We start from the raw sequence: 14,831 nt of genomic DNA, 5'->3' as shown, positions 1-14,831 counted from the left end.
AGAGACCCTGAGAAGCTTCCTCCTTATCGTGAACGTTGTTTTCTGCTCGGTTTGGACACACTAGAATGGCGCAGAAATGTTCAGCAGGCAACGTTTCTAGCAAAAATTTTGAACAACGATATTGATTCGCCGACGCTGCTTTCTAAGATGAATTTTCGAGCATCTCAAAGATCTCTGCAAACTACAGCTTTATTGCACACGGAATTCCACCGAACCACGTTTGGGTACAACGAACCAGTGACGTCATGCATCCGGATGTTCACTCGGGTTGAAGAACTGTACGAATTTGTAGAGCCTACTAGAATTTTTGTTCAAAAATTGTCAAGAACATATGCTTTGTAAGAGTTTGTGTGACCTTCATTAAGACATTGTCAGATGAGTGTATCAAATAAAATAAATAAATATATAAATAAATATATACATAAATAAATAAATAAATTGCATCACAGAAGAAACGCTGTAGAAAATTACCCACTGGGTATTTTCTCTTGAAAATTTGGTTAGAAGTAGTTTAGAGTGTATTGTTTACACTGTATTTTCATGGTGGTCAGTTTTTCGAAAAATTGGAAAAATGGCATCACCCGAAAAGCAACGTAGCGAATTTATTTTGCGCAAGCACCTGGAAAATCCTCAACTCTCTCATCATGGATGATGAAACTTACATCAAGGCGGACTTCTAGCAGCTTCCGGGGCTACTGTACTTCACCACCCAGCACAACTTTGATGTTCCGGAGGAGGTAAGGATGCAGAAACTTTCATAGTTTGCCAAGAAATACCTGATTTGGTCAAGAAATGCATCATGTGGCAAACGGAGTACGCCGTTCGTGACTACCGGGACTGAATACGGGCAGATCTACCTCAAGGAGAGTCTACAGAAGCGTCTGCTTCCTCTCTCGAAGCAACACGAGGGCCTAACGATCTTCTGGCCGGATCTACCTTCGCGCCAATATTTACAGGATGTATTGGAGTGGTACGAAACCAACGGAGTCACTTTCGTACCCAAAGACATAAACGCTCCCAACGCACCGGAACTAAGGCCCATCAAAAAATATTATGCTATGCTATTATGAAGCAGGCAATACGGAAACGTCCCAAGGAGGTCAAACCTGAGAAAGACATGAAGAAAAAGTGGGTTTCCGTACAGAAGAAGCTGCATGTTGTACAACACTTTTTGAGTGGTGTTAAGCGTAAGGTGCCAGCATACGGTTATGGTATTGAAGTTGAATGAAAAGTTTACTAATTCGCAACTACGAAGGTAAACATGATTTTTAAGCCTGTTCGCTTTTACACGAAAACTCATGCCGAACTGTCAGAACTTGCATGAAAACAAAAGCAAAAATACTACCTGGGATTTTTACTTGACCCGGTATACCTTATACACATAGAAAAAAATTGTAAATGCAAAAAAATTCTGTATAAATTCAACAAAAAATATTGTAGACTGAAGGCTAAACCAGATATTTTTTTGATTCTACCTGTTTGACTTTTTAGTTCAACAATAAGGTTTGTTATTTCGAATTATTGCTAGTTTCTATCAAATTTCCTCCCAGCGTTGCGAAAACGCAACGCACTTTCATTCGATTCTAGAGAAGACTCTGTTTAAGATATCAACTTGGACCCTGAGAAACAAAGAAAGATAAGAAAAAAATCTAATCGACTTGTTTTTGCTCAAAGGTCAGATGTTACATGTAACATAATTACAGCTGTGATAAAACAACAGGTTTTGCTATTTTTCAGACAGTTGAGGAAAAATGCTCATATAACTCGATTTTACCTCTATTTACGTCTGACCTGTTAATCAGTGTTAGTAAGAATCGGTTGCTTGCCAAAAAACACTTTGTTTCATAATTTTGATTAGGGAAGTTGATCCAATAGTTGTGGTAGTACCAATAGTTCCGCTACTATTCATTATTAATGCATATTTTCGTTACCGTAGCATTTTAGATAAAACAATTACATTCATTATATAAAACAGGCTTTAAGAAGCATTGGTAGTTACACTACACCATTTAAAATTAAAGCATTATTTGCTAAAATACCAATTTTCCAAAATCTAATGTGCAGTTGGAGCGCACAACTATAGGCGCTCATCTATAGTTTTGCCACAATGTTTTTTCACTTAGCAACCTAGCAATGTATATGGAATAGCACAATTAAAGAAACATTAAACTTAATTAAGGAAGCATTAGCGCAACTGTTGGTACAATATAATTGAATCGGAAAATTCAATTTTTCTTTATAAAGCTTCTCGTACAACGAATGCAATTGACTTGCCTTGTGACAAATACCTTGTTTTTGATAAATTTATATCCCACAAGCATTAATTGAAGCATATACCTCAATAAACAAGCAAAATGAAGTTATATTGTGCTTAGTGGCGCAACTAATGGATCATCTACCCTACTTTTATACTTTTGTAATTTTATGAAAGGTTCTAAGCCTTGCGTTGCCAAATACGCAACGTTAGGAAGAAACGATATTCAAAATTTGCAACGGGAACGTTTGTTTTCGTTCGTTCGCTGCAGATGTTTCATTTGAAGTCGTTGCTTTTTAGTAAACAAATGCATGTAAATCTTATCTTTCGATTGTTCAAAATATCCCGGAAACATTATAAAAATCCCTAGTTTTATTTAACGGTAAAAAATATGAAGTATTTATATGCATAATAATGAAGGTATGCAAAAACGGTATACCCTTAACGCCCAGCGTTGCGGAACACAGGGTCAAAATTAAAAATACATGTCAGCGGCTTTTTCTTAGTTGACCTAAAAGAGAATTTTCCTGAAAGTTTCAACTTTCTATCCCTGCTGGGAAAAGTGTGGGGCATAATGGGTTAAACAATATTTTTTTTTGATTCAAAAATATGGTACAAGTTGAACTCAACAACAGGGAATTGCTGTTTCAAACTACCATCATTTTTCTGCGTGTACATTTGTTCTATTTCGTAATGCTTCGCACCGATATGTAAAATTACCTTCATCAAAATACTGCTGTCTTTTATACTGTCTGGGTGTTTTCGTATGCCGGCATTTTGTGTGTGAGAAATAAAGTGGTGGTCTTCAATATGTTGTTGTTGCTGTTGTTTATGATGATACTCGGCCAACGTTTTCAGCAACATGTTTTCGGAAGCTTTCGCTATCTTTTCCGCGTAATCAACATTTTTATTACTACTATCTACATCATCACCAATGCCGCCATCATCACTCTCCGCACTTTCCAAACCTTCTTCATTAGAAGACAAAATAGTTGCGGACGCTTTTGCTTCCTCTTCCAATTGTTTTTCTAGTTGCGGTAAGATTTCTTCCTTAGTGTTTGCTCCTGGTCCTGCAGTGGTTTGATGCTTTAGATGTTCGAGTTCCAGCACTTCTTCATCTATATTCTATGTAAAAAATATAACAAAAAGCAGTATATTATTCTACCTTGTACATGAATAAATCGAGTTGGTTAATCTAAATCGCAAATATTCATCCTTTTCATTGCATATTAACATTTTCAACTATGTCTACAGTATATGTATGCTAGCCAGCTAACCAAAAAGCATTACTGTTTATTAGTTTTGACACGCATTAATTTGGCAACCAAAATTCTATTTAAATTCTTCTTGTCGGTAATCAGCTGCAAAAATAAACATTGGTAGCACTATAAGAGAATTAGTAGTAAAGTAGCTGTATATTTTGTCAAAATAGTTTTTAAGTAGCATTTAAGGTGACCGAAATGCTTCTTGGATTGCATTTGAATAGCATTGGTAATGCTTATTGATCACCTGGGTACCAATAGACCTTATAGCTGCTAGACAAGTACGGGCACTGGCATCACTGAATTTTTATAGATTATATTTGTATCTAGCTTTTTACGAGCCATAATGGCGGACGTGTTCGTAATATTTGAACAACATTTTTGACATTTCCCAAATACATCGCACGTTTTCTTTTCGTGCATTCCTTTAGTTTTACCGTGAACGCGCGGAAAGAAAACGTGCGATGTACTAGGGAACTGTCAAAAATGCTGATCAAATATTACGAACACGTCCGCCATTATGGCTCGTAAAAAGCTGGATAGAATAAAACCGAATACAGTCAAATTTCGTTAATTGCACTAAGCTTATCGTCGATTTTGAGAAAAACTTTAGTTAGACGGGCTGATCTGATTAAGCCAAAAGATGATATGAACAACACTTAAACTGTTAGTGAAAACAGCTCAGATTAATTAATTGAGGTTTTTGTTAAAATCGACGATTAGTGCAAATTTGACTGTATCGCGCGTAGATTATTACGGTTTACAACTGCAACATCACATCAATACCGGTGTACTTACCTCGCTCGTATCGTCTTCTTTGTGTGAGTCCATGTCCACGACGGGATCTACAAGTAGATAACGTGGAAAAAAAATTCAGCCAAGTTACATTTTTATTAAGTTACTCATGAAATATCTACTCAGTTTGTATAAATCTTGACAGCTTTCCGATAACAAAAGTTGAACAAGGAAATATCTGGCCGCATAAAAAATGCTTCATAATATTCTGTTAACTAAGTGTTCGTACAAGACTCAATTTTGATTAGATTTTAGTGACTGCGGTAGGGATGGGAACTATCATTAAAAATCGTTACCGATATTCGATAACTATCAGTAGTTTTTAGTATTTTACAGATAACTATCAGTAATTATCAGTAATTTTACCCATCGCGACATTGCAGCAAAAAATAGGAAATTGTATTACTAATACCGCGTTAGTCATTGTAAGTTTATATTGTAGTTTACCAGGCTGGCTTCATGAGAGCTCGTGCAACTACGAATCAAATTTTTACCATCCGATAAATCTTGCAAAAATGTCAAGAGTACATCGTGCTTACGCATGATATCTTTATTGATATCAAAACAGCATATGATACAGTCGATCGAGACCAGTTATGGCACATAATGCACGAAACTGGTTGTCTTGATAAACTGACATCGAAGACTAAATACATGAAAGGAAGAAGCTGAAAGCAAACAAACGTGTGCCTCCCACAGACGGTAACCGGTGACGGCGATAAACTAGAAGTGGTAGATGAGTTCGTGTATTTGGGATTGCTGGTGAGCGCGGATAACAACACTAGTAACCAGATCCAGCGGCGCATTCAAGCGGGAAATCGGGCCCACTTTGTCCTTGGCAAAACGATTGTAAGATCAAGAAGCATACGCTGCTGTATGAAGCTGACAACGCACAAGTTCATTAAACCTGTAGTTCTTTATGAACTTGAAGTCGTGTTCGAGCGGAAGGTATTGCGAACGATATTTGGCGGGGTACAAACTGAATGCGGAGTTGCGGAGGTGTGTTAATCAAGAACTACATGCGCTGCTTATAGAAATTCCCATCATATATCCGGCGAAAGTCAGCAGGTTATGGTGGGCCGGGCGCGTCGTAAGGATGCCGGACGACAATGCGAGGAAAACAGTTCTCTTCAACAACCCCACCGGATCTCGGAGCAGGAAGCTCAACGTGAAAAAAGGTCGACCCAGTCGAAAGTGATTTGCGACTTCTGAGACGTCTGGGAAATTGACAACGAATAGCCCAAGATTGAGTTGAATGGGACGTCTGGGAAATTGACAACGAATAGCCCAAGATTGAGTTGAATGGAGTCGACTGCTTGAAGCTACCGACACCAACGACGACACATTGTGTCATCCTCGTTATCGTACGCAACTACCCACATACCAGTGTAACGGGATGACGTAACTGTATCAGTAAATATTATTAATAGCGAAACTTTATTGATACTTAGTGATATTATTGCATACTGATAACTATCGGTAGTTAATGATAATTTTCTCATCCCTAGACTGCTGGGTAAAACTGGTTGAAGAAATGGGGTGGTTGGGCACTTCTTCGATACGATTTACTTTCTGGACATCAACTTCGTCTAATACACTAGGAAAATATGACCAGGAAGGGGTTCGCTTGGTCACTATTTTTTGGAACCGAAGCCAACGAAATCGCAGGTGTATAAAACCGTCGTCTGTAGATCATTCATATGAGCGGCTCTGAACCGTTCATTTTCTGCTGCAAACCGTCTCAAATCAGCGGCTCATGGCTCACGGTAGGTTTGTCCTGTTTATTCACTAAGTTGACAGTTGGATAGATTGCGCTCCACGAACCAAACTTCGTGTTATCTTCGGGTCTCGAGTGCGTTCGAAGAACCGTGGTTCTTAAAGAAACTGACTAAAGAAATGACATTGGAGCTCAGTCACTTGCGGTCACCTGTCATCAGTAAATCTAATTTGCTCAACGATGATTGTTGTGCGGGAGTCTGCTCAGTTTTGCTCGATAAAGTTCTAACAATATTTTTTCGTACTCAACATTTGGGCGATTTTATGAACTGTACGCTACAAATTTGATTACCTGGTGTTTTCGTTACGCAGCACAGATCGATTTCGTGATGATACGATGATGCGATTTGTTGCCTTTTGCTTGCAGTCAATATTTTCTGCCGCGTTCATCGACTGCTACTCCGAAAGTTTTCGAGCAAAAGATTTAGAAGTTTTCATTGAGATTCATGCGCACTTGGTTTCGACGAACCGAAAATGAGTTACCTGTCACTTTAGTGGTTCTTTTTCAACAGCCGTTCGATTGAACGCTCTTTCTTGTGAACCGGTGCATTTGAACGGTTCGTGAGCGTTCGCCCATCTCTAGTCGTCTGGGACAAAGGAAGCAAAAGAGTGCTTGGATGTGATTGGTTAAAACATTTAAATTCAAAAACTTGACCAAACTCGTGTTTTAGTCTTTGACCTTGAAATGCGGTCAGGCATTTATATTAATTTTTTTTGAAACGATGGTTTTTACAACTGATGGAGGGACGATAGGGAAAAGTAATGAAAATTTTTTGGGAAAGGAGGGGAAAGAGTGGTAAGGAAGGGGGGGGTAATAGGTAGCTACGCTTAACAAGTTGTCGTTGTGACTCCTATCTTTTGTCCAATGCTGGAAGGTGCATGGGTCGAACCAAGCTATAATCAGAGATTATAACCGGATTTGAACCCACAACACCTGCCAGGGCGTGTGGCTCGCTGGTACCCGTGTCCCTTGGAACCATAGAGGCGCTGGGCAAAAGAAGTCTGCACAACCCCCGTTATTAACGTAGCGACATGGGTTGGGCTATTTTTAGACACAAATTGTGCCTCTTCCTCCACCTACTGTAGAAACCACCGACCGAGAAGTTTTAATCTAACTTGTTTTTACTTTCAGGACGACGACACCATGCAGGTCCTTACGACTTGCAAGGTACTGCGTGTGACGTTGTTCGTCCGAAAGCGTGTTAGTCCGCGTTTGTCAGCGCGGGTCTTCGGAGAAAGGCCCTACCGTTTCAAAAAAAATATTAATATTAACGCCTGACCGCATTTCAAGGTCAAAGACTAAAACACGAGTTCGGTCAATTTCATAGGAACATAGGAACGGAGCCTTTCTCCGAAGGCCCGCGCTGAGAAACGCGGACTAGCACGCTTCCAGGGCTTGTCTGTATCTTTACATAAATGAAAGATGCACACTAGTGATGCCAAATGTGATAGTGTGCCAGAGGTATCGGTCAGAGGTAGGGATGCTATACCGGTTTTACCGGTATTACCGAGTTATCTTTCAATACCGAATTACCGGTTTTCCCAAGACCAAAAACCGGTATTTTCGGTATTTTTTTGCATGATTAAATAACAACTCAAGAAGCCTGAATCGCTGGTAAAACTTTTAAAGCACGGGGAATATTAAATTCATAATTGAAGGTTCTACAAAAAATAACTCAATTATGTAGTTCTTCCAAAGGGAAAACCCTGAAATACCTCACCGCTGTCAGCATAGACCCGAAGTGCCTCATGCGGTCGTCTCCATTCAACTCGTTCCAATCCATGGGCTACTCGTCGCCAATTTCTCAGTCGTCTCACAAGTCGCAAATCGCTATCGATGTGATCATGCCATCTTGCATGTTGAGTTCCTCTGTTACTGATGTCGATGGGGTCGTTGAAGAGAACTGTTTTCGTTGCTGAGAAACAAGGATACGCTTTACTTAAGCAATGAAGAATTCATGAAGAAATAAGAAATTGTCGCAGTGCTAGAACCAGCCTTGGCTGCTGTCGAATCGCTGTAGCGGAAAAATTGCAAACTCTACGAACTACTAACTCTAAAACTACTCTCGGAACATATTTCAAGTATCGCACAACTGCTGTTCGAGTTACTGTATTGCCTCCGGAAGTTTTTCATTGAAATTTGTTCTCGTTTAAAAGATGACACAGTAAATTCTCTTCGCATTGTTAAATATTATTTTTTAATGAACTAGTCAATTAACTATGTGACAGAAATTTAGAATCATTGATTATGGAAGGGTCTTCTTCAAATCATATGTTTTTTAAATATAGTTTTCAAGAGTTAACTTTTACCGGTTTTTCTGGTTTTACCGGTATTGCATTTATCAATACCGAAAAACCGGTTTTCAAAATACCTCTCGGTATTGGCATCTCTAGTCAGAGGAATTAATTTAACTTCTAATGTAGCAAGATGTATGAAGATTCCACTTACGAATCACGATGTTGAATTTTTTACATTGATTCAGGCATTGGTGAGCGTCATCACAAAGATATTACCTTTGACTTGGCTTACCCGAGTCGCGAATTTTTAATCTATCCAGGGCAGTAGCCCAAGGCGTTTTGTGTTTTTTTGTTCACTTTTCTTTCAGTTTGGTTTATTTGCTGGAAAATCGACTGAACATCTATCGACAATCTTCGACGACCTAAAACAAAGAAGAAACTGTAGTGTAGTGAAGTATCATTTGACGACCTACATCAGAAGAGAGTGAAAGTGTAGAACAATGACAAATCCAGGTGACGCGAGGAGTCATATTCTCCGGTAAAACGAAAAGGCAAAAGGTAAGAGAGGGTACTTCCTTAGAGGTTTAGGGTCCTACCATTATTATTATTATTATTATTATTATTATCAGAATTTTTCACTTCTCAGCAGTAACGCTGGAAACTTTCACCTACCCCGGGCTATCCGTTTTGCCAAAGGGGTTAGGCTCTGTGGTCTCATTCATAAGTTTTATATTTTTTTAAATGTTTAACTATATGCTACGGTTGGATCAGTTATGGTGGTTCAGGAACCTCTGCACAATGTTGCAGGTACCAAGAATCACCGCTCTCTGGATATGTTGTAGGTCGTCGCGCGGCTCCAGCTCATCTAAGGAGCGCAGTAGGGTACAGGGAACTAGTCCAGTAGCAGAGATTACTACTGGAACTATACGTACTTCCTCAAGGTGCCACATTTGCCGTAGCTCTTCGGCCAAATCATGGTATTCCGTGATTTTGGTCGAGAAAGTTGACTGCACATTGTAGTCTAGCGGTACAGCGATATCGATGAGGGATACCCGCTTCATCCTTTTGTTGTAGACAAAAGTCAGGGCGATTGGCACGTATGAGGATATCCGTGATGATCTCGCGATCCCAGTACAGTTTTACACAGTCATTTTCCAGGACTGGGTGGGGCATGTATTTGTAGTAGAGTACGTAGCAGTTTACCAAGTTGTGCTTCAAAGCAAGTTGTTGGTGCACAATCTTAGCAACCGTATTGCGGCGATTGAGGTAGGCTGTTTCTGCTAACGCGTGGCAGCCTGCAACAACATGCTCAATCGACTCCCCTATTACATTGCACTTTCGGCAACGATCCTCTATGCTTTCGTGAAATATGTACCTGCGGTAGTTCTTCGTTGCAATATCCCGGTCCTGGATGGCTACCATGAATCCTTCTGTCTCCGAAAAGAGATCACCTCGCATCAACCACGTGTTTGATGCTGCTTTGCCTATGTGTGATTGTTCTAACTTATGGGGGTGCGTCCCATGCAGCTCTTTTTGCTTCCACGTTGCGATCTTTTCCTCGTCGGTTTTAAGAACGCAGTTCAGCTGATAGTCATGCTGCGCCAGGTGCAGAGCGCTGAACCCGTGGTCTGCCTCGCAAACAGTGTGGTAGATTTCATGACGGTTCTGGCTTTCTACGAAATATCTCCGCAACTGTTGGATCTGTGAGGCACAAAGTGCCTGGACATCAATCACACCTATTCCTCCTTCAATATGTAACCTTTGGTTAAATATTTTATATAAAATTAGCACTGCCAATTTAAAATGCTTTTTTCAATCTGCTCGTAAATCCCAATCCAAATTTCCTAAGTCCATCTCTGAGCAAACTGTCGACTGTTTGAATGATAGCGCTCCAAACCTTTGGGTGGAGCGGTCACTCACCCGGGAAAGTTCGGTCATATCTAAAACGACCTGAGGAAGCTGTCTACTGAGTAGGTGATATCCCTCCAAGTCTGTCGCATCGCGACCGGGACGGACGGATCACTCACTTGGGAAAGCTCTCTCGGACATAACTAAACAGGTTTGAGAAAACTGTCAACGAGGTGAGCGATATCCCTTCAAGTCTGTCGCATCGCAACCGGGACGGACGGGTCACTCACGGTGGAAAGCTTTCTCAATAATCTGCAAGAGAAACGGTCGACTGAGTGAGTTATATTCCTCCACGTCTGGCGTCTCACGTCTGGGACGGAGGGGCAATTCTCTCGGGAAGGCCTTTTCTAATACAATCAGAAGATTCCTCTGCAAGTGCGACAACCCTCCACGTCCACGTTAGACGGAGGGATCCCCCCTACAGGGTTGCTCACAGATACCATTAGGAATACAACCAAATTATTCAAAACCTAGGGTATTATCAAATGAATAATTGTTGCCAGGACAAAAGATCGTTAAAAATTGGAAGTCTTTAGAAGATTCCAATTTTTAACTGACCGAAATTATAAAAGGGTTAGGCTCGATAAACAGCGGACCATTAGTTGGTGGGAACACTTAACGATCAGTGCGCGAGGATCGTACTTGTTTTAAATTAAAAACAGTTTTTTTTATTGTGAGATAAAATTAAGATGATATCGTTTATTGTATGTAGTTAAAAGGACAACACTAGTGCCAAACAATTATACAACAAAATTTGTTAAAACGCACAATTTACGAACACGTAACAAAGAAACAGACGTGAATCAAAAGATTGTAAAACTACCAGTGAAAATATACAAGAAAACAACAGGTCCTCGAGGGACCTGTTCTTGGACTTTATTCCATAGGCGCAGAAGAGCAGCGCATCTGTATCCCGATGAAGCCTGCGTGCCAGCCAGCATTCAGCGCAGCGCGATAGATTTGTTTGTTAGCCATCGGTCCTATGGTATAGACCGAGACCCAGTACCATCCGGCTCCCGTAGTACGAGCAGCGAAAGCCCCGATGTGGGTAGTTTAACTGCCGCCTGCAATTAAAACACCGGTGTAATCGGTAGCCTGGCTGTCGATTTTACCATGACGGGAAGAACACGAGATCCCGTACTATCTAGTTACCGTGGCCGAGGCCACTTGGATCGTCAAAAGTCGTCTTCGAGGATAAGTCAAAGCAACAGCCTTAGTTATGCGCAAGTAGAATAGTTTTTGACTCCTACCACAACTCGTTAAATGGACTCAAACTGGATAAACATCAACTCCTGGAGTGATTTCATGAATTTTGATACCAATATTGTGTGGTTTTATTGACAATTGTACACATTTGTTTTGGATCCGGAACATGGTCCTGGAGATCCGGATTTACGGGATCCAGACGTGGTCCCTGGCTTGATAAGTCTCATGCTCTAAAAATAGACAAATTTTCCAATCTTTTGACGGTTCAAGATCCAAAATCGGTCAAGAATTGATAAAGTTAGAAGCATTTCATTTCGGTGGGTATCCGGGTACCCATCCGAACACTTATGGGTGTTAAATTTCCCGTACACATAACGGTTAAAGACAGGAAAAACATATGACTATTTTCAGCAGTTTGGAAAAATGCCTGTAGCCAAAGATAGGTTGAATACCGCTGCAAGCGGTGCCGCTAGCGTCTCCATACAGCGTTTCAGAATGATTGACGGGACACCGTCAGGGTCATATCCCGTGGATGATTTTAGTCTTTTTCCAGCTGACGTAACCATTTCAATGGAGATCACAAACTACGACAAAGGTACAGAAAGTCGAGGAACATTTTCGATGACGACGGCTACATCCTGCGGTTCGAGATGTTCATTGGTGAAAACGTTATTGAAATGAGAACGGAACAAGTCGGCAATGTCAGCGGCGGAGTCGGCTTCGAACAGACCATTGGACATCGTAGAGGCTAATCCCGATTCTTTACGTTGCTCTTTCGCCTTATGACCATATAATCTCGATCCTGGAGTTCTTGGTAAAATTATTAGCTGTGACATTACCCGGATTAGTGGTTTGAGTCCGGCGGTTTCTGTTTGCGACGAAAACACCCATTGTATTTCGACATAGTCGACATTTATCGATGCCCAACTCCATCCGGATATCATTGCTGAACGTCGAACCCACCTGCAACAATTGATGCAGTTGATCCTTCGTTTCCGCAAACAGCTTCAAATCGTCCATATAAAAGGTGTGGGTAATTTTTGTTCTCGTTGTCCCACTCTTCAACTTGTAGCCATAACTGGTCCGGTTAAGTGTTCTGTTCATCGCAAGGCAGAACCATAGAGGACTAAAGGTATCACCTTGGAAGATCCCCCTTCTTATGCTAAGAGTTCTGGACCGTAACACTGTTGCTCCGTCGGTAATGTGCAGCGATGTGTTCCACATTCTCATTGCGTGCTTCATTAGCCTGATGACGCCATCGTCTATTTTATACAATTCCAGTACCTTACTGAGATACGTGTGTGGTACGGAGTCGTATGCTTTTTTATAGTTGATGTACGCCATACCAAGGTTTCGTTTATTTTGGCTTGCCTGACCTGCATAACTGCATCGATGATGACTTGGTCTTTGCTGCTTTGTGTGTTTTTTCGGTAGCCTTTCTGTTCTTCTGTCATCACTCCGTTGGCATCACAATGGTCCTGCACTTTACTACTAATTACCGACGATAGCACTTTGTACAGACTTGACAAGCATGTTATTGGTCTGTATTTGGCTGGATCGGCTGTGTTTCGGTTCTTCGGCAGAAGGTAGGTTACCTCCTTTAAACTGTTTTTTTTATTTACGCTGTTTTATTTTCTGCTTCCTTCTCCTATTAGCGAGCCGTAACAGGTACCGAGGGCGCATAATTAACCAGCTCTAACGCACTAGAATTAAAACCCAAAAGATAGACAGGAAGGAAGGAAGATTAACCGGAACAAATACAAACATCAAAGTAGGACCGACAAACGGAGGTTGGTAGCGAATATACAGGTAACCTGTATTGCAGGTATGTAGGTACAAGGTAGGGTATGTGTCTCCAACAACATTTTGATGAGAAAACTACACGGTATCTATGTCATCTACACGCTGCAATCTCATTCTGTTTATATATTCAACACTATTCTCAGCTTTATCTCAGCTATCCATTACGTTACGTTTTGATCTATCGTCTCCCTATCTGGCATCGGGCGCCAGGATTCACTTGATCAGCAGGATTATTATTCTGAGATGCCAAATCTTTCCCTCTACCTTAGCACAGCATGGAAGGCATAGATATTTCTTACTAGCGACCTGGTCTTCTAGACCCCCTTATGCGCTAAAAAATGAAAATGAAATAAAACGATCGTAATCTTTTCAACATAAACTGCAGGGATGCCCTTATTACTCTGCGATTCCATTTTTTAATTCCGAACTTAACCAATATTTAAGCATATTGTGGATGAATGGGTTGGACGCAAATGGATTTAATTTATTTATAACTTCTAAGTTAAAAAATATTGCTTACAATTAGTATTCTCGCCAAAAAGCTTTCTCACAATGTAGGTACGCACTGCGTTCATTAGAACACTTCAGTATTTCAATAACAAAGCTTATCAACATACAATGGTGGTGAGCCTAGGCTTATCGTGTTCAAAATATCTTTACACAGTGTTGAATATAGTTAATTTCATTCCCGGTACTATAACGTATGAGCAAACTGTGGTTTATTCGAGTAAATTTACTTGTAATGCCGTTTTTATATGTAATAAAATGCTATGCACTTGACCCCATGTAGCGCAATACATCTGTTCGTGTTGTATGGTTTGCAAGAAGTGAAACTAACTATCCCATGACAAGTAAGTATTCATTTACGTGAACGATTTAATGCATTGACCTAAAATTGTAAATCATCAAAGATCAAGAGGTTCTGCTCAAATGAAAATATTTTTTGTTAATATGTTTTACTTGTTTATCGTCCAGTAGCGTAAGATTAATATCTTTTTTAAAATTGCTACTTCCGGTTCTAATAAAAGGTACATCATTATAATAATTTAATTAACTAATTAACTCTAATTCACGATAATTACATTGTCTTACCATATTTTAGTTTATGTTATGTTTTGATGCGCAATTTAATATATCTGCGCGCACTGGTTTCCCGATTCCTGGCAACACTATCTGTTTCTTGACATTCTCAATGTTTACATTATCTCTAATAAAAACCCGAATTAATCCACCTAGCGGCGTGACCTGGCCTTTCTACTAGATCATTTTTATTTATTAGTTTCTGAATATGTATTTATAATTCAGTTAGCCATATTTTAAACTTCAATTTACTGCGAGCAACTATTGTATTTTCCTTATTAGACTCCAGAATGAATATATGTAGTAAATCAATAATTCAAAAACCGAAGTGCCACAAACAGTTCCGATTGCAGGTAACAGTGAGAGAAGAAAATTACGATTCAAATGTTTTAGAGCAATTCCTGCTTAAAAGCGCTGGAAAAAGAGCCATTTTTGTTTCGACTATTTTTAATTGAAAAGAAATTTAGCTGAGGTGTTGGATGCCACGTAAGGATTCATTTTCTATGAAA

The 14,831-nt window shown here is 40.1% G+C and overlaps 1 protein-coding gene across 1 annotated transcript in view; it reads right to left on the bottom strand.

The window, feature by feature from the left end:
• The window catches only part of LOC128735315 (uncharacterized), a 73,694-nt gene that overhangs the window by 35,161 nt on the left and 23,702 nt on the right, over positions 1-14,831 (bottom strand). Inside the window, exons 3-4 of the mRNA XM_053829806.1 lie at positions 4,315-4,361; positions 2,975-3,379 (exon numbers count right to left, since the gene is read on the bottom strand). Of these exons, the coding sequence (XP_053685781.1) occupies positions 2,975-3,379; positions 4,315-4,361 (452 nt within the window). The remainder of the gene's footprint in view (positions 1-2,974; positions 3,380-4,314; positions 4,362-14,831) is intronic.

Source organism: Sabethes cyaneus, chromosome 1 (genome assembly GCF_943734655.1).
Source record: "Sabethes cyaneus chromosome 1, idSabCyanKW18_F2, whole genome shotgun sequence".
NCBI lineage: Eukaryota > Metazoa > Arthropoda > Insecta > Diptera > Culicidae > Sabethes > Sabethes cyaneus.
Note: the sequence above shows the minus strand (reverse complement) of the source record. Positions and strands in the feature narration are given on the sequence as shown.